The sequence below is a fragment of the Curcuma longa genome, chromosome 11 (assembly GCF_044706935.1).
Source record: "Curcuma longa cultivar G26 ecotype Majalengka, Jawa Barat chromosome 11, ITB_CL_G26_1.1, whole genome shotgun sequence".
In the NCBI taxonomy this organism is placed as follows: Eukaryota; Viridiplantae; Streptophyta; class Magnoliopsida; order Zingiberales; family Zingiberaceae; genus Curcuma; species Curcuma longa.
Genome location: NC_133871.1, coordinates 8,567,148 through 8,587,714, shown reverse-complemented (window position 1 = coordinate 8,587,714; position 20,567 = coordinate 8,567,148). Strand labels below are relative to the sequence as shown.

Sequence of the window (20,567 nt, the reverse complement as noted above, 5' to 3'; positions counted from 1 at the left end):
ATTGATTAATTCACTATCTATTTTGTTGTTGAAAAATTAAAATTGATTATATATTTAAAAAATTTTTAACTTAAGTTATCAATTGATACCACTTTTTTAAAAGAAACTTAGAACGAATCCATTGGTCCTTTCCCTCATTGGAGCTACATGACATATTTTTTGGTGTTGTCGTGAGATTTTTATCGTTGAAAATCATGGTTGAAAAGGTTTATATTCGATTTCAGTACTTAGAATATGATTTCAGAGAATGTGGTGCGCGTTGAATGAAAGTGGAACCACAACTTACTATTCGATTGTTGATTCTATTTTTAGGCATTTAGGATAAAAAATTTTGAACTTTGATTGATTAATGAGTTTTGTTGTGTTATTGAATAAGTGTTGAAGAAAATAATTTTGAAAATTGATGGATCATTATTTCAATTAAAATCAAGGATTAAAGTCAAAATTTTTAAATTTAAATTTATTTTCAACTTCTTTAAATTCAAAATTTAATTTAGATTTTAATATTAATATTTAAAATTTTTAAAAATATTTAATTGATATGATAAATAATTATTTAGTATCGTATATTAAATGAAACATATTTGATACACTTGATAATAATATAAAAGACTATTATTAAATATTTTCAAAGTATAAAAATTTAAAAAAATATTATTGTAAAAACATATATACTTAATATATGATTTATATTTTGTATTATATTATTTTTTAAAATTTATTAAATTTATCCTTGTTAAAAATTTTGACGCCACTGGAACTAAATATATGTAAAAAAATTTTGATATATATTTTAGTACATATTTATTTATATTCTGAACTTACATAATATGTATTAAATAAATAAGTTTAAATAACTTATCCAACAAAAAATACAAATTTAAACACATAAATTCATTTTATGAATCATCTTTATCAAGAATTTTATATAAATAAACAAAAAATTCATAATACAAATAAAAAAACTTATAGGGCATGTTTGGTAAGGGGTAATCAGGCTTGTAATGTAATCAGGATTACATTACAAGATGATTTACTTTGTTTGGTAACGTAATCACGCTTGTAATGTAATGTAATTGGATTACAAAAGAGGAGCCAAGATATGTAATCTGGATTACAAAGGAAATAGTATGTAATCCGATTACATTACGGATTCTGTTTTTATCGTACCAAATATACCCTTCCACTTTATTAATAAAATTAATAATTCTATAAAATCAATAATTTATTAATTATACTTAATAATTAATTATTAATAAACTTAATTAAAATAATTAATAAAATAATAATTATTAATTATTAAAATAAGTATTAATAATTATAATTAATAAAATAATTAAAATAATAAAATTAATAATACTAATTATTAATAATTTAAATAAAAATTATTTATTATTATTATTAATTAATAAAATATTTATTAATTATTTTAATAATTTTTATTTTATAATTTTAATTAATAATTAATAATTAATTATTAATAAAATTAATTAAAAGTATTAATAAAATAATAATTATTAATTATTAAAATAAGTATTAATAATTATAATTAATAAAATAATAAAATTAATAATAATAATTATTAATAATAAAATAATAATTATAAATTATTAAAATAAGTATTAATAATTATAATTAATAAAATAATTAAAATAATAAAATTAATAATAATTATTATTAATAATTTAAATAAAAATTATTTATTATTATTATTAATTAATAAAATATTTATTAATTGTTTTAATAATTTTTATTTTATAATTTTAATTAATTATTATTTAAACTAATTAATTATTTTAAAAACAAAAATTATTAATTAATTATTAATAATTAATTTTAAAAATTAATAGTTAATAATAAATTATTAATTATTAAAAATTATTAATTACTTTTAATTAGTAATTAATAAATATTTTAATAATTTTTATTTTTTATAATTAATAAAATTATTAAATAATTATTAATTATTAATTATTAATTATTAATAAAATAATTTATTTTAAAGATAATAAAAATAATCTTTATTATTACATTTATTTTTATTTTATTTTAAAAATTAGGAGGGTATTATTGGTATTTTATAATAATAAAAATTAGATTTCTTACTGAAAATAATGTACACCAAACACTGTAATGTAATCATTCTTGTAATCAAAGATTACATGCATTTCTTCAACTAAACATAGTAATGTAATCAAGATTACATTACATTACATTACAAACTTGATTACATTACAAGTGTGATTATATTACGTCGTACCAAACGTAACCATAATATCAAGTTTATCAGTCGATTATACAAACTTTTCTTAAAACAATCAAATTAACTTAAATTAACAACTTAATAATATCTAAACTAACCTCAAATCAAACTTAAACTAAAAAAAAGACAAATTAAATTTGAACAATCATTTTATTGATTAGCTCAACTAAGAAGGTTGAGCGATACAATTTACAAATGAAGAAAATCAAACCAAGTTTGCCCAAATCATTTGATTCACCAATCAATCAAATCAAAAGAATAATAAAAAGAAAATTAATGAATACGCATTCTATTTATCTATTTTCAAGACAACAATGGCAAAGTAGACTCCTCTCCGGATTTCCTGCTGTAGTAGCCGTACAAGATCAATTGCACGGCCCCCAATAGAGTTCCAATCCCATTTGGAATCTGCCAACAGAGTTGACTTATAGTTTAATTTAATGGAAAAAAAAGAATAATAATTTTTTTTTAAAAAAAAGAAAGAATTGAATTATTCTTATTCTTATTCTTACATATATGAAGAAGTCATGCAATAGCCCTCCATATGCAAAGAAAGATAGGCTCATCAAGAAGGTGGCAAGGGATAGGTAGAATGGCATGAACTCCACACTTCTAGTCCTGATCACCAAATTCTGAAACAAATTGGGGGGCAAATGATCAGCAATTGCGATAGCTATGATATCGAGAGTGTCGATAAACAAATTGGGGCGGCTTACGATGATGAACAATGGCGAAGCAAACATGGAGATCAGTGAAGCGACGCTCAAGTATCCAACAAATGCCTTCCGCATTGGTTGATCCAGAAACTCCAAGCTTACGTAAATGATAGTCGCAAAGGCACAAAGAACAGCTATGAGCATCGCCGCCATTCTTATCTACGATACATAAATACATAAAGATATTATGATTCTAGACAAGAAGAAAATTGTTATGACTAGGTCCCATGATCATCCATGAGGAGGTAAATCGAGAAGTTGTAGTTGACCACGATGGAGGAGAACATTATCTCGATTTCATCGAGATTCGATCATTGCCCACTTCAACAACTCTGTTATCGTAACTAACCAACTTAAACATACTATGTAACAGTTCAGAATAATATTGTATCACGTAGTTACCTATTCTAAATTGGGCGAAATGTTGCAAACTCAATAGAAGCTACTATTTTTTTTCCCTTTTTTTTCTTTTTTTTTTCATTTTAAATTCGTTTCTGACACGTCAGAGTAAACAGAGCGTTGATGGCAAGATCTGACCTTTCTGGGTCGGTCCGCGTAGAGGAGGAAGAGGACGACGTAGACGATCTGGAAGGCGGCGCCGGCGGAATTGACGGTGGCGACGAGCACGACGCCGGCCACCCACGGCAGCCCGTACCACATGCAGATCAAGCAGTTCATCAGCGAGTACACGTACGGCGAGCCCGAGAACTCCTGCGTCGACCGGTTCCTGACGATCCTCCGGAACGTCGGCCTGCACAAAACCATCAAAGAACAGCACCGCCGTCATCATTCCCTGCAAACGAACTAACTCACCGGAAAACCCCCTAAACCCATTGCGAACCACTCACACCGGCGACACGAACAGCACAAAGGCGAACACGTTCCCTGCCAATCAAATCAAAAGCCATGCGTCATCATCATCATCATCATCATTATCGAGATGCAAACTAAACGACGAGCCTCTGAAACTCAAAGCCGCCGGACGCACCTGCGATTCCGGCGGCGACGGTGGCAGGGGAATACTGATCCATCGCTCTGAGAGATCTGGGGAGCTTCCTTGTCCTTGACAGGTTCTTTATTGGAGGAAACTGGATGGGATTTCTTTTATTGGCGTCAGAGTACAGCTCAAAGTTTCCTTTATAAAATTGCTGGACCGCCTGAGCTGCGATGTCTGTAACGTGAGGGGCACCCTTTTGACGCCGCCCTCCTTTTGCGTCTCATTTCTACTTCTCTCTCCCATCAATTACGCGTTTCCTTTCCTTAACTTAAAAATACTCCGCATCCTTCCTTCCTAGTAAACAGAGGAAGGGGGGTAAAAGGCTGGATGATAAGCTGCGTGATGTGTCTACTTATCCACATGATTTAATTGTGCCAGCCAGGTTGGCAGACGTGGAGGAAGGTCAATGTTGTCGCTGTCAATTGTGATTTGTCCAAGTCAGCAGTTTTTATCTCGAGCGCCACGTCAGCATGATTAACCTATTTTAACAATTTTTATTAATCTGTTATTCCGGTGTATATATATACATATAGAAAGCCATACCCAAATAGGAGCTATCCTTGTCGTTGAAATTAAATTAAGAAGGTGACCTTGCGTCCCAAAAGTGGCAACACTTAAAAACAGAATAATACTATTTTTTTTTAACTTGCCCACAAATTAAGAAACTTCTATAATCTCTAATATTATTACTAAAAATATTATTATTATTATCTATTTTTATATTTTTGTTGCTTTAAAGCAATACAAATATGTCTACTACACTCTTACTATTTGGATAATTTAATTGTAAAGGAATTATAATGTACTCAGTTATCCATTTGTCTATCTTATCTTTTTCAACCAAAAAAAAAAAATAGAATCTATCATCTAATGGCCTTATACAGTCAGGGGGTGTTTGGTTTTAAGTTGTATTTTTTCAACGGAAAATTGGGGTTGAAAATATGTAAATGTATAGTTGGGGTTGAGAAAATGTTGAGAAAATGTAAATGTAAATGAAGTGTTTGATGAATATGAGGTTGAGTTGTATTTTGGATGTCCATTTATTTATTTACCCTTACTAAAAACTTGAAAAAAAAATCATATATATTTTTCACAAGGGTAGATGTGTAATTTGAACTTTCAGGTTGGCAAAAAGGACCTCCATAGACCCTTTTTGCCAATCCCCAATTTCCAGTTACCCCAACCGCATATGTACATTCACCATCTAAACCCAGGAGGTGTTTGGTTTTAAGTTGTATTTTTTCAACGGAAAGTTGCGGTTGAAAATATGTAAATGAATAGTTGGGGTTGAGAAAAGGTTGAGAAAATGTAAATGTAAATGGAGTATTTGGTGAATATGAGGTTGAGTTGTATTTTGGATGTCCATTTACTTAGTTATCCTTACTAAAAAAATTAAAAAATTCTTATATATTTTTCACAATGGTAGATGTGTAATTTAAACTTTCAGATTGGCAAAAAGGACCTCCATAGGTCCTTTTTGCCAACTCCCAATTTTCAATTACCCTAATCTCATATGTACATTCATCATCTAAACCCAAACACTCATCATCTGTCCATTGCACAAATTTCGAGAACTCAATGGAACATTTACATCTGGGGAACTTTAAACCAAACACCCCCCCAAACACCCATCATCTGTCCATTGCACAAATTTCGAGAACTCAATGGAACATTTATATCTGGGAAACCTTAAACCAAACACCCCCTCAGTCTCACAACTATTTATAAAGAGGTAATTAATCGAGAAGTTGTAGTTGATCACAACGGAGAAGGGTATTGCCTCGGCAATGGCGGAGCCATGAATTTCGTAGCCTCTGGGCTAATCCTGAACGGATCCAAAGCCCCGGGCTATTTCCCTCTTTTACGTATAATTTTTATTTTCTCTATGGTAAATTCACACTATAATTCCCTTTTAACTTTTTTGGGCCCCCGGGCTAGAGCTCAGGTAGATTAATACCTGGCTCCGTCCGTGTGCCTCGACTTTATCAAAATTCGATTCTTATCCACTTCAACAACTTTGTTCTATCATAATTAACTTAATTATGATGGGGGTTATCTGTTTATCCTCTTACAAAATAAATGAAGGAGCAAAAAAAAAAAAATAATCCACCGTTTTTTATAAAATAAACAATTAAAAAATTTTCACGTGAAAAACCTTTCTTCCATTTTTAAATATATCCTCCCAAATAAACTGAGCATAATAATCCAAGGACTTACTATATTTATAAATATGTGCATGATGGACCACGAGGAACTTGCATTATTATTTTAAATTATTTGGATGAAATTGAGATTCGACCAATCGAATCTTTGATCAATTATTTAATTTTATAATTTAGGATCAAACAAATCAATATGAACCCTTCGATATATTGAAGGTAGCATAATTTTTTTAAAAAAACTATTTTATATAATTATTTTAATATATAAAAGGAGTTTATTAAAAATTAATTTTTATATCATTGATTGAATAAGGATATAGATGACCAGAGGGTTGCAAATTAATTTTTCAGGCAAATAAAAAAATCAATATTTTCAAACTATTTGAATTTTATAGAATTGGTCCAATTTAAATCAAATGAAAGCATAGAAAATTCTAAAATTTTATAAAATTAAGGGGGCAAAAAATTAAGTTTGGCTAATTTATTAGAACTACTTGCCACTCTCAAATTTCACGATACTTTTCCATGGGAACGAGTTTTATGAATCATGTTTTATGACTCGATAAGTTGCGAGTATCAACATGCGCAAGTAGTCATGCTCGAGCCACCAACTAGAATCCTCGAATAGTTCCTCCCCGTTCGACATTGATTAGTTCCCAACTACTAACTCGATGGAAGATGGTTCATCAATGTGATCGATGGTACCAAAAGTTTATGGTCGATGGGCCCAAAAGGAGAAAAACCAAAGAGAATGAGGCCACCAACCATCAAAAAAGCTAAATGAAAGTGTAGTTTCATCATCCAATTGGGTACATGCATTCTTGAATGACATTTTTGGTGGAATTTTAATTGGCTCCAAATGTAGAAGGGTAGTTTCATAAAACTCCCCTAAATTTGTTTTCATCTAATTGCATCCCTTAACACGGCCTAAGGAAAACACGAGTGTAGTATTTCTTAGGATTGTTTGTATGATTGATAAGAAAAAAACAAAAGTACCATGATTTATTTATCTATATCTCACTGTAAGACTGTTGGATAAGAAAGGAAATAAAAACACAAGAATTCATAGGAAAGAAAAGAAAGAATAATAAAGAAAATTTATAGTAATTTAATTTGTATTAAATAAATATATATTTTTTCTTAATTCTCGTGAAATTGGTCCCTTCCTTGATCTTCCCATCAAGCTACGCTAAAAAGGGCATTAGTAATAGTGAACAAATTTGGCGTTGTGAAAACAATAAGTTGAAATTACGAGGGGCATTTTGTAAATAAGACAAGTGTAAATATATTGATTTGGAGGGGTAAGATGTAAAGTAACTCGCTGAGTTTGGCGGACATTTAACTGGAATTATTATTCATTTATTTTCTCCCCCCTTTTCATGGCGGTGGGCGGTGTCATCTGGCCCAAATCGATCTGCCAGTGCTTCTCCCGTGGTCGCTGCGATCGCTTGTATCCTCCGTCTTGGGTAGCAGCTGAGTTGCCCCGACTCGGTAATTTCTTGCGATTTGGTGCAGAATATTGTGAAATCGGAATGCGTTGGTGTGTTCTGGGAGCTCCAGTAGGGATTTATTGAGTTTTTTTTTTTTGGCTTAGGGTTACGGTGCTTTTAGGAGCAAGCGGAAGATGAGTAAGGGCCGGTCTCCGGAGCCCATAGATTTCTTCATCTGGACGGTAGAGGTATGCTTCCGAACCTGTTACTGTATATGTCTTTCGCTTCTCATTTGTTCTCAGATCTCATGATTTTGAAATAAAGTCCGAATTTTTGTTTCCGATTGATCAAGAAATGTTTTTTTCCCCTCCTTCTGGTTGGGCCTGTGAAGTGATGCATTTGGATCGGATGAACGCGATAGATCTCAGTACAAAACATTTTTTTTTGTTGTTGATTGATAGATTTCGGTAGATCTCAGAGTATGCTAAAATTCCCTCTTTTTTGACAAGTTGCAAGATTTTGTTGAATCCCTATTGGCTGTTCTCATGATTTGAATTCAGACCTCTTTTTTTCGCATTATCTACAATAATCCCAATTGTTTGCTCAAAAGCCAGCTGAACAGACTGGAACTAGTTTCATGTAATTATTACTCAGTTTTGAAGAGTAACTATTTCCGTTTGTGTGAATCATAGAATAAACTTTTTTTAAAAAATCATGTAGTCGGAGTGGACTACTTTTAGGCCAGGCGTTTCTTATAAAGCTTAATGTGTTTTATCTGATTAAGTGTGATAGGATTTTTGGAATTTCATCCATTTAAGCAATGGCTAAATCACTAAATCAGTCATACTTCATCACCGTGTGTCAGTGGTTTGTAGTTAAGATAATTAATAACTTAAGTGGTGCTGCCACTCAGCAGCAAAATGGCAAACATTAATTGGGAATATAGAATCGCTTAGTACCACGGAGAGTGGCAAAACTGAATTCAGAAAATCCAACCACTTAGAACTATGTAAAGTTGATTCTGATTCAAATCAGATCTAAAAGAGCATTAAACAAATTTGGTTGCTTAGGCAGTAAAAATGAACGAACTTGTCTTTGAAAGCATCAAAACCAAAACTTTTGTTAAACTAGATGTTTTTCTAGTCATGGCTTAAACTATAATACTATGTGTTGCTTAAAAACATAATATTATTACATCGAAAATGATCCTGAACATGTCTAAGCTTTTTACGCAGGTCCTCTAACTAATTGCATGTATACTTGAGATTGGTTAGTGATGCATCATCAAACAAATGAGAATAGGAATTCAGAAAATGAGATACCATATAAATACTAACACGGTGATACTGCCATGTTTGTATGCCATTGCAGATAGGTTGAAGTTTTGTAATGGTCGTGTGTAGCATTGATAGTTGCATCTTAATAATAGGAAACAGTCAGCATGACAAAACATGGTGTAGGTAATACATGCAGTTCAGTAGATAAAGTAGTGTAGTGGATCTCGAGAAAGAGCAAATCAAGAACTACAAAGAAAGGGAGGATTAGTATTTAGAATCCTAGTGTACTAAACTAGGGCATTCACGTAGAAGTAGCTGATAAAACAGCTATCAATATCATGTTGATTTCACAGGATAGATATATATTAAATTAACAGAGAAATCTTGCTTTCTACTTTTTGATACCATTCGTAAACCTCTTCACCCAACTTAATTCTTAGAAGGCACCGTAGTAATATTTAGGTTGGCTGATGATTGTCTGAGAAACGATGGTTAATAGAAGGAAGTTCAACTCCATTATATGTTTATGTGTATACGTTTGCAAATTCCAAGAAACAATGTGAGGTTTAAAATTCATTATTCTGGTGCTACCACTGTGCATCACCTTTTGCCATTATATAGGCTTTCTTTAGGTTATAGTTATAAAAAAACTAAATCTGGCCAAACTCAAGGTCACTTGTTCAAAGGCCGGATTGATGGATTAGTTGGTCGAACAGCATATGGACCCACCATACATTTGCTCAAGTGAGTTCATCATCCAGACCTAGATCCATTGGTTAAGCTAGAAATTTATTGATTTTATTTTTGCATTATAAATTTAGGTGATAAGAAGATTAAGAAATTATGTTAGATAAATGAATTTCACACATATTCTTTATTTCATTATAATTTATGCATATTAATAAAAATAATCAGAAATTAAACCAAGGAATTTCATATTAAAACTTTATTAAACAGACATAAATAAATGAGAAGAATAATAAAGTTGGTCAGTCTTGCCAGTTTTTAGTGGTTTTTTTGCATGTCTGATCGCTGAGCTAGCCAGATAGAAGTATCCAATTTCAATTGTCAGATCCAACCAGTGGTCCGTATCAATTTTCACAAATATGCATTAGACTCTTTTGTTACTTTCACTTCATTGGTTCTCATATTTATTACTTGTTCCTATCATATAATGTGTCTTTAGATACTTGCCGCTAGTCTGTTTTATGACATGACAACATGACAGAATAGCTGTTTGGAAAAACACCTTTGTTAAAGGAGCTACACATTTTTTGTCTGTTTCACAACTCGATACTGAAAACTCAACCATGTGATTTCAGGATGTTGGATTATGGCTTGAAGAGATAAACCTTGGTAGCTACCGACAAGTTTTTGAAGAAAACGGAGTAAATGGAGAATACTTAGAAAGTTTATCCATGTTTACTACAGAGCAAATTCTCCGATTTATCAGGCGCTGCCACATGAAGTGGGGCGACTTTATTACTCTGTGCAAGGAGTTAAGGCGCATAAAAGGTAACATGCTTTTCTCTCTGTGATTTTTTCATGAAAAAGTTGTTCTGATATTAATTTTCTTCCTGTCTGACGGTTATATATGGTCTCTGATAATATTCAAGAAAAAAGTGTAAAGGAAAATTATTAATTTGGGCGTATGGAGACAAGATACTAAGAAACTAGTTATTAATACCATGAAGAGTAACTCTTAAGGCAAATATCCTGTAAACTCTTAATCCTGGTTCCTTATATAAGGAGTCTAATGGTCTAATATACGCACACTGACACTGTTAACCATGTTATTACAACAAGACAAGACTAGCTAGTTGCTGGTAGTATATTTGCAAAAACTTGATTTAGCTGAGCTGGGAAACAATTCAGTTAGCTAAATTATCTTGTTCCAATTAAATTTGCTTGATTGATATTTTAAAAATTGTGTTTTTTTTCACAATTAGTGTCTTTTTAATTTTTTATGAAAAAATAGACCAAAGTTATATACACAGCCTAGCCATATTCACTATTGGCTTAATCAATGACCTGTTTTCTTGAAGCTTGACTGAGTCGTTCTCAACTCCACACCTGCTACCTTGACACCAACCATTAAGCTGAAGAATTTCCTGATCTCTTTGACTCACTCCACCAGTTTATTGTAGGAGTTGGATACTGGACAACAATAAAAAGATTATCTCAAGCTGGCTCACCATCTTAAGGATTAGTAAACATGACCTCTTATCAACCTGATGTATGTTGATGGATTAGTTGACCTTTTATCAGCTGCCTTTTGTTGGATTAGTTAACACGACCTCTTATCAACATACTGTCACTATTCTTTATTAGGAACTGTGGCAAGTGAATTAACAGAGCTATTTGGGTCTCTTTTTTTGTGTTACCTTGGTATGCAAGTTACACTCCAAATCTGTATTTCAGAATATTAGTAGATTGCACAGGTAATAGCATCTTTGAGTGCTTGTAGGTTGCAGAAACTTCCTAACCTAACTACAACTTACCTGAACTTATCAGCCACTTTAATTAAAGTAATTCCAATTGCCAAAGTGGCCACAATGGTAGATGGGTTCTGTTGCTGTAATCATAGAATGATTAAGATAGTTATCCTTAGTCCATTCTGATCCTAGTAGTTTTGACCTTCCACCTCATTCAACTGGTGAGAAAGCTGCTAGTTGCCTGATCAAAAAATAAACACGGCTTGTATTTTTTCATCTTGAGTTTAAAACAATCACTTTCACCTCAAGATTCCTTCCATTTCATTAGTTGCTATTTTGCTCAATGTAGACCTCTAGTCCCGTTTAGAGACAGATAGCCACCAATTGTATGAAAGTTTGAGGTGCCTTTTTCAGGGTAAAATTGTGAACATCCCACTTTGGGATATGATTCTAATACCTCTATGCAACTAGGATCTCGACTTCCACTTGGCACGGTTGAGTTTGCATAGCCACTTACCATTGTTCAGACCATGTGCTCTAGCTTAATGTTTCTGCAGGCATATGGCAGCTCCGATGTGACAAATGATCATCTTTACTTTACAATCCATATGCTTTTGAAGCTCATGATTTTCTACAACTTCTTGGGTTGGATGTATGCAGTTGCATGCCTAAGAGGGGAACAAGAAGTGCGCAAGCCGTGGTGGGCACCACCTTGCTTGTCAATGGTATTTGTAAAGATGGCCAAGCGAAATCGGCAATCCCGGGTTGTCTCTCTGAAGCTGGAACCTTGAGTTCCAATTAGAACTGATCTTCGCAACTCCGCGACTGCCCTAGCTTGTTCACCATCAGTTACTTGTTTCAAATCATCGCGGTGATTGCTATGAGCTATGTGCTATGAACTTTTACTTTATAGCCTGCTACACAGACTTTGAACTCCAACTCGCTGTTTTCTGTTAATTTATTTTCTGTAAATAATGCTTAGAAATTACTCACAGCTGCATGACCAAAATTTCCCAACAAGTTCATTCTCCTTCGAGTATGAAACCTGGAACCCTTGTCTTTTGCCAAGCTTGCTTGTTGAACAATGTGTAAGGTAGTGTTATATATATTCACATTGCACATCAGTATGGTAGTGCTGGGGTTGATTTCTAATTGCATTGTTCATATCAAATTTAGTTTGTGTTGTTTGAGTTACTAGTATTTATTTAACTAAATTTTGAGATTTTCTTTAGCTATCAATTCCCACCAAGTTTTTGTAACTTTTCCCCCATCAAACTTCACCTCATTGGACTCTATTTCGTTCAATATAACTTAATTGCTTAGGATGTGTTTTGTTGGTTTAGCTCGACTTTACTTAGTTAGTGGGATAAATACTTGATTGTTGTATGTATTGTGCTGGTTTGAAGGCATGTCTTTTGTGTTCGAACATAGCTTGAAGTAGATTCATTAATCAACTACGAAGGCGTATTTAGATTATCGGTTGGATGTTTGTAGCTATCTTGAACTGATCTGGCAGTGACTAATGTAGAAGTCTGATCTGTTCTAAATATTAGATGCTAGAAACATCAATCTAAAATTAGGAAATGAAGAGAGAAGAATTTGGAGAAGAGTAGCCTCTATTTTATTTTAAGATGAGATTTTGAGCTTTCTCCAACAATGTCCAACTTTGTTGTAGAGCCTAGAAATCTTAAGCAACAAGTGGTTTTGTTAGAGAGAAAACAGGCATATTTTTGTATCCAAAAGTGAAGTTGTCTCTTGTTTAAATAGAAGAAGACCGTTCAAAAGTAGGATCGTAAATGAGTTAAGTCAAGTTAAATTTTATGATGTTCAAATTTATTTGATAAAATAATTGAGTTAAGCTAAAATGTCAAACCTTTAAAATAATTGTTCAAGTTTGATTTGATTTTTTTTATGAGTTTGGGTTTGGTTTGTTTAGATGTTATTGAATTCTCAATTTAAACTTATTTGATTGTTTGAAATTTTTAGATTTTAAACTTGTTTGGTTGATTATTGAGTTTGATAATACAAATTTATTTATTTATTTTTAAAAGTTTCTTTATGTATTTAGTATGTTGATAAAAATTTTATTGATGAATATGGTTGAAGAATATTATTAATGAATGTTAACAAGTTGAACACATGTGTTGATAAGTTGATTCGTTTACTTTAATGAGTTATTCAAAGTTTATTCATTTAATTAATTTTATGTGTATTGAGCGAATATAAATGAGTTTTTATCAAGTTAAATATTAAATTTGTTAACGAATGGTAGATTCATTTATGGTCTATTCAAAAAGGTTGATAAAAATTTTATTAATGAATATGATTTAAAAATATTATTTATGAATGTTAACAAGCTTGAATTTATATGTGTTTAAGCTAATTCTATAAATTATTCAAGTTTATTTATTTAATTAATTTATTGTGTATAAATGTTATTAACGAAATAAGTTGTTATCAAGTAATATCAAATTTATTTATAAGTTGTTATCAAGTAATATCAAATTTATTTATGAATATTTGATTTATTTATAACTTACTCAAAAAAATTAAATTATTATGGCAAAATTTAAAAGGCATCCTTAATTATCCTTTTGTTAAAACATATTTCAACTTATATATATATATATATATATATAAATAAAATCTTATTATATTTTTTATATTAAAAATATTTTTATTTTAACATTGTTATAGTAGATATATCATAACTATTATAATATATTAAAATAAATTATTTTTTTAGTTTAATTTTTTATCAACCTGTTTAAAATTATTTAAAGTCGATTAAAATCATTAAATCACGGTCAAAGTCTTTTTAAATTTGTTTATAGAAATTATTGAAGTTTAAATCATTTTAATAAGTTGATAAAAAAATTTTAATATAAAAATGATCTATATAATATTTTTAATTAAGTTAAATTTATTTATTTCAACTTATTATTTTTTATTTTAAAAAAATATAGCATTTTTTTTCTCAATTTATTATATCAAGTGCGATAGATATTGCCAGCCGAAAAGCAGACGGCGGTCCATCGACCCCGGCACGGATCCTATTTAGGAATCCTTTTTTTATTCCAACATGGACCTATACCCAAATCGCACCCACAATGATCATTGCCGTTCATCTATTCCTTGCGTGCGAATAAATGCAGGGCGTAATTTACGGGTTCAAATTTCGAGTTCCTCAAAGCACTGCTCATTTACTAATTCTGAGTCCAACGCGTTTATTTCAACCCTCGCGGGAGCGACGCCTTGCAATCTTTCCTCCAGATCTCCAGTTTTATTGATCTCTCCGTTCATCCGTCCGGCGAGAAAATGGTGAGCCTTCGATCCGATCTGAGCTTTTGATTTTAGTTCTTATTCTCAACGGGCTCTTTGATCTATGTGATCGGTTTTTAATGTAGTGTTACTTATTTTCCTCCATTTCTCGAATGGATTAGTTAGATCCAATTATTCCTGATGTTTGCTGCGAAGTTTCCGTTGGAAATTTTGTGCGCGTTTAAAGATTTAGGTATCTGCTGATATTGCATGCGAATTTGTAGATCTGTTCATTTTTTTGTAGCAAGAGGTGATTATTTTTTCGAAGGAGATCTGCTCCGCTACGATGTGTTTGTTTGCTTTGTTCTTTTAAAGATTTTTGGAATATTGTTTTGTACTGTGAGTTATTTCAGAGGAAAAAGTTCTGATGATTACTCTATCACTTCTAAACGCATAAGTTAATGTTCGATCTGGTAGATTAGAAGGTAGAAAATATCCATTTTTTTTCCAGAACGCGACTTTTTTTTAATTGTTATTGCTTGGGGCGGTTTCCTGTAATTGATTATTTATTTTTAAAAATATGGCATTGAATTCTTCAAAATGATTCATAGTAGAAGGTACAACCCAATGGATCTCCATTGATAGAGCATCATAACATTAAGTTTCTTATATCATACATTGAAACCATAGAACAAATAAATAGGGGGAATAATGGAAAAACAATACAAAACGTTTGTGTTATTGCTCCCTATACGTAGGGGACAACATAAAAAAAATCTTAGAATTGATATTGGATTAGGGGAAATAATGGAAAAACAATAGAAAGCTTGTGTGTTATTGCTCCCTATGTGTATGGGACAACACAAAGAATCTTAGTGTTGAGCAGTGGACTGCTCAATGTAAAATTCTTTTAATTATGTTGGTTAGGAATTCGCGTTGTTAAAAAAACTGAAGGAAAAGTAAATTCCTATTTTTTAATGTTTGGTGGAAGAGCTATAATTGCTTTTATTTCTACTCCCTTTCTTTCTCATATCCAGCCACTAGCTGTAAAAGTTTATCGTTAGGTTTCGGTTTCATGTTTGGATGCTCGGATCCCATTTTACTTCTGTTTTTGACAATGTGGCAGTTGTTTGGAATATAAAAAGGGGACTGGGATCCCATAGGTCCCATGAAGCCAGTTTTATAATGATAAAACAAAATCTATGAGTAACTCCCCCAAAACTTGATTTTTTTCTAATTCTTAAATTTACTACATTACTTCACAGCCTAAGTTGCATTCCTAAAACAAAATTGCAAAGTTACTGATTAATAATATTAAAGAGGGATAAAATCCATTTCCTATTTGTCCAAGTTTCAACCAAGAATTGGTACCTTAATTCTGAAAATTCACTTCTATAACAGCTTGTTTGTTAGTAATTCCTATTGGAAAAGAATTCTGATATGAATTATTATCTCTAGACTTGAGAGAATGAGAATTTAATGAAATTCTATTTTTTGTGTAAGGTTTCTCAGTTTCATTTTTTTTGTTTCACAAAACACAAAATATACAATATCAGAAATAGAATTTCAATTCTTTAAATTTTGACGAATTAAAATTTTTCTTACTTTTGAGGAGTTTGACATGCCATTCAATAAGAAATATTTGTACTGTACAGTGTATTGCCTTTCTCTTCTTAGTGACCAGCTTTTCATTTGCATTAGCTGTCATATTTACTATTTAATGGTAGTAAGACCTCTGGAATGGTGAATGTAGATAGCCCTATATGTGATACTTTTGATTCCTTCATTTGCAGACAATTTCAAGACGCCTTGCTGACAAGAAGGTTGCAAAGTTTCAGAAAAATATATCGAGGAGGGGATCTGTACCTGAGACAACAATGAAGAAGGGAAATGACTACCCTGTTGGGCCTATCGTCCTGGGATTCTTTATCTTTGTTGTCATTGGATCATGTAAGAAATCCTGTCCTCATCTCCTTATTGAAATAGGATATGGAGTATGATAGTTTTAACTCTGCTTTTTGGTCCTATCACGTTCATATCACTTGAGCATTAGTGCAATCTTAGATTTGCCTCTTTCATGCATTTAAAGGCATATTATCTTTTGGAGTAATCAATATGTCTGTGCACAAACCATCGGTTACTGAATAGTGTTTAAGCACATAGACATCTTGCTGAAGTTACAAACCTTCAATTTGGATAATGCAAGGGAACCATACTACTCTTCACGATTTCACAGGAGCATAGGTGAAGTTTTCTGTGTTTGTTCTATGCCTACCCGATGAACATGAAATCATGTCCAGCACACCAGTGTTTTCTTTAATCCTTGAGGTCAGGCTTACTCTCATAAATGGAAATAGTAGGACAAACTGTTTCAGGGTGGATCAAGTGGACTTTCCCCTATTTACCTCCACAACTACTGTGAATTGGCAAGCTTTATGCCGTAACTTTTTTTGCGTAAAAGACTTATGCCAAGATGATTTCCGAAGAACAGATTCTGAAATCTTCTGTTTGCTGTGAAGTCGTCAGGCAGCCTGACCAAGTTCGTTTGTAGTGCTGCAAGGTCGTTAGAATTTGCTGCCCTGCACCCAAGCCTTTTATTTGAAAAGATGCCTAAGCCTTTTGTTCCTAGGTCTCGAGGTTGAGGTTGCTCGAACCTTTGTATAGTTCAGGTCAAGAATCTAGGTTGGCTACGAGGATCAACAAGCAGAAGTTTGAGTGCTATGCAAGATCAAGGAAACGACGAAGATGGTGGGATAATTTTAGTTACCCCTGCTTCTTTCCCTTTTTACTAGGTAAACACATTTTTAATTCCTTGGAAAAGAATCCATCCCAATCATGCCGTGATCGATTCCATTGTGGACTCACTTTCTTTCCTCTTGGTAAACACAGCCTTATTGAACTTCCCTACTTTTTTCGTTCTAATCTTCAAATGAGTGCAAGATTCAATTTACTTTGCCATTTTCCCTACTTTTGTCATCTGTGTGAATCCACCCAAACAGTACGTAGAGTTCCCTGATATTATTATTATTTCTACTGATTTTGTTTAACGATCTCTAAAATCTTTTTGTTTTGCTTACAGCTCTATTTCAGATTATTAGAACTGCCACTAGTGGAGGGATGGCATAGACCAGAATTGAAGGACAATTGTTATAACTCAAGGCTACTGCTCTGTAATTGTAAGACACATCTAAACTTGATAATAACTAAATCCATGGAGAAGGTGTTTTGAATGCATTCGTGTAGTGACTCTAGATCCTATGGCTTTATACTGAAGATACCACCTTCTTTCACTGTTCATGTTTACAAGTGACATTTACAAAAATTCCACCCTTCTATGGATCATTTCTCATTTGCCCCGACCAAACATTACAATCTATTTATTAATGAAATCTGCATTCTCAAAGATGGTTAATCTGTAAATGTATGATGATTATTAGATTGCAAATTAACTTACAAATACTCCGTTTATTTTATTTTTTTATAAATTGCAAATTGCTTTGCAAGTAAATTAAACCTTTAGTCTATCACATTCATGTACAAAAATTTAATTGGGATTTTTTTTTTAGTCCCTATCTTACCATTTAGAACCTGACATGCTTAGATCAAAGGAAAGCCTCAAACATGAGAAAAGGTTCCTTTTTTTTTATTCCTTTGTTACTTTTTTCTTGGATAAAAATTAAAAGGGCGTCTCAATTTTAACAAATTATTAAATGAACATTTTTTTTTGTAAAAATCAGCAGCCGAGCATTTTATTGAACAAAAGAACTATCTAAAATACTATTAAATTGTTTGGTCGGTTTAAATATTATATTTGTGAATTTAATTTTAGGGTTTAGGATCTGAATTACAATCGCTTATTTGTTATACATATATATTAATTTTATATATAGTGGGTCCTATGGAATCTATTTGTTTTAGTATTTTAATTCTTTCATTCTTGATTGCTCAAAATTAATATAAAATAATGATATTGATAAGAGTTGTTATTAAGAGCGTTAAGTTTTATATACGGAATTACAGTAAAAGGTAATTAAGTTTTTACATAATTAGCAATTATAATATGTAATAATTATAGTTGCTATAGATAATGCTAATTTTATATTTAGTGGGCCATATGGAGTTCATTTTATTTGATTTTGCTTTTGAATACTTGTTTTATTTAGGTTTTTATCCTTAATTAATTAAAATTAATATAATATAATGACATTGTTATAACAACTAATAGGTAGTTGTTAGTAAAGTAGATATTCAGATAGTATTAATTTTACATCTAAGGATCCTCTGGATTTATTTTATAATTTTAAAATATAATATTATTTAGGATTTCACTCTCAATTGATTAAAAACAATACATGGTCAATAGTTTGTTGTAATAGTAGTTGTTACATGCAACTCTTATTTGTTAGTTGGTACATAGTAAATCATGTTCAAATTATAAATATTAAACTTCAATTCAGAAACAAAGAATTTGAATCGATCACATATTTTGGATAGTTCTTTCTGTAGGACATTCATTGATAATTTTTATAAAAAAGAGCATCCGTTTAATCATTCGTTAAAGCCGACACAACTTTTTTCTTTGCCCTAAGGAATTGCGTCCAACAATCCCAACACATATCAGCACAATAAAGTTGATGTGTCATTTTATCCTGTTATGAAAAAGCCAGCGGCAGGTTCATTTGTCTGCCCTTCTAGTGCCACACAAATTACAACAACTATGAGAAATGGAGCTAAAATAATTTTAATTAGTTTTATTGACTATCTCTAGGTTTGATTTGGTTTCAAGAAAGTTTTCCATTGATCATCAAATAAATCGGAAAGCGTACTAAGTACAAACTGCAGAGGCCAAGGGTATAGCATATAGAAAAAAAACCTTATAAATACATCATAATTGAGCTGTATAGGTGTTGAATCCAATCTGAATGTTTTATACACCATTGCCTCATAAACTAAATGAAGTTTATCATAAAATAAATGCTAAATCCAAGGAAATTGAGATGGGTGAAACAAAAGTTTGTTTGACCATGTTATTATGCACACGGGAAGATTGTTTTCATCTTTTCTTTCCCTGCCTAAGAAACATATGCTCATAAATCTCTCACAGCAAATATTCATTGCAATGGCATGCCATCTCTAGCGAATACTGATCTGATTGCAAAAAAGTGCCGAATCCCAGAAGAGATATGCGCATCAAGCTTCGAAAATCCATAAAAGAATCATCATTACTATGAACGGACCAGACATTGAACAACATTACCTGCCTCTTTTCGATGAACATGCCGGAGCTCGTCCGCACCTCACTGCTCGTTATCCGCGATCATCGATTTCTCCAACTTACCCTTTGCCTGGTTTCACAACGTTCGTCGTCAGTGAAGCCTGAAGAAAACACCAAATTCAGGATAAGTAAAACCAAAAAAAGTTCACATATTCTAACCAGAGAGACGAGATGGTCGCACTCCTCGTCGGAGAGGAACCCCTGATGCAAGAAAGCCCTACCATCCAAGACCAGAGTTGAGCCCGAGGCGAAGGCAATCCTAAAAGGACGAGAAGAGGGCGGGACAGGGGATCCCTCACCTGGGATTCCACGGAATCCTCCAGGCCGGACAGCGATCCGAGCAGAAGCGGGAGAAGGAGGAGCAGGAGTTGGGTGAGGAGACGAGACGAAGAGGAGGCGGCGGGGAGGCAGAGGGATGAAGCGAATCAGATCGGCTAACGCAGAGAGGATCCAACGGCGACGTCTTCGGAGTCGGACGCCTCTCCGCCCTTCCTCGAAGGGGAGCTCAATGTAAAATAACAAAATACGAGGTGCCATTTGAAAATATTCACTTAACTTTTTTTCCTCCTTCGCACTTTCTTTCAAAGTAAACGAGGCAGATGCTTGCTATTTTTGGAGCTCAGTGACGAATCCTGTTCCCCTCTCCTCTCAAACCCTAACCCCGACGATCCATTTGGCTTCTCTCCGCCGGAGTAGCGGCTGTAGTCAAGCATCGGCAACCGGAATCCACCGTACGCGAAAACGAGATACG

General features: G+C 32.4%; 3 protein-coding genes and 1 long non-coding RNA gene across 4 annotated transcripts; 2 read left to right on the top strand and 2 right to left on the bottom strand.

Moving 5' to 3' along the window:
- Positions 1-2,394: 2,394 nt before the first annotated feature.
- LOC141840666 (bidirectional sugar transporter SWEET2a-like) lies at positions 2,395-4,224 on the bottom strand. Its single transcript, XM_074728717.1, has 6 exons — positions 3,968-4,224; positions 3,828-3,864; positions 3,517-3,730; positions 2,980-3,138; positions 2,776-2,895; positions 2,395-2,671 (listed from the first exon to the last, which is right to left on the bottom strand). The coding sequence occupies exons 1-6, from the start codon at positions 4,008-4,010 to the stop codon at positions 2,567-2,569; spliced, it is 678 nt and encodes a 225-aa protein (XP_074584818.1). The 5' UTR covers positions 4,011-4,224; the 3' UTR covers positions 2,395-2,566.
- Positions 4,225-7,515: 3,291 nt separating this feature from the next.
- LOC141839580 (uncharacterized) lies at positions 7,516-12,432 on the top strand. Its single transcript, XM_074727360.1, has 4 exons — positions 7,516-7,629; positions 7,733-7,816; positions 10,168-10,360; positions 11,941-12,432. Exons 2-4 carry the CDS (start codon positions 7,763-7,765, stop codon positions 12,069-12,071), a joined length of 378 nt encoding a protein of 125 aa, XP_074583461.1. The 5' UTR covers positions 7,516-7,629; positions 7,733-7,762; the 3' UTR covers positions 12,072-12,432.
- Positions 12,433-14,492: 2,060 nt separating this feature from the next.
- LOC141840309 (uncharacterized) lies at positions 14,493-17,831 on the top strand. The gene is made up of 3 exons (XM_074728250.1): positions 14,493-14,601; positions 16,335-16,491; positions 17,621-17,831. The coding sequence occupies exons 1-3, from the start codon at positions 14,599-14,601 to the stop codon at positions 17,665-17,667; spliced, it is 207 nt and encodes a 68-aa protein (XP_074584351.1). The 5' UTR covers positions 14,493-14,598; the 3' UTR covers positions 17,668-17,831.
- Positions 17,832-19,606: 1,775 nt separating this feature from the next.
- On the bottom strand, positions 19,607-20,353 carry LOC141836982 (uncharacterized). The gene is made up of 3 exons (XR_012602521.1): positions 20,038-20,353; positions 19,799-19,917; positions 19,607-19,689 (listed from the first exon to the last, which is right to left on the bottom strand). It is a non-coding gene; the product is annotated as an uncharacterized LOC141836982 (long non-coding RNA).
- Positions 20,354-20,567: the final 214 nt, after the last annotated feature.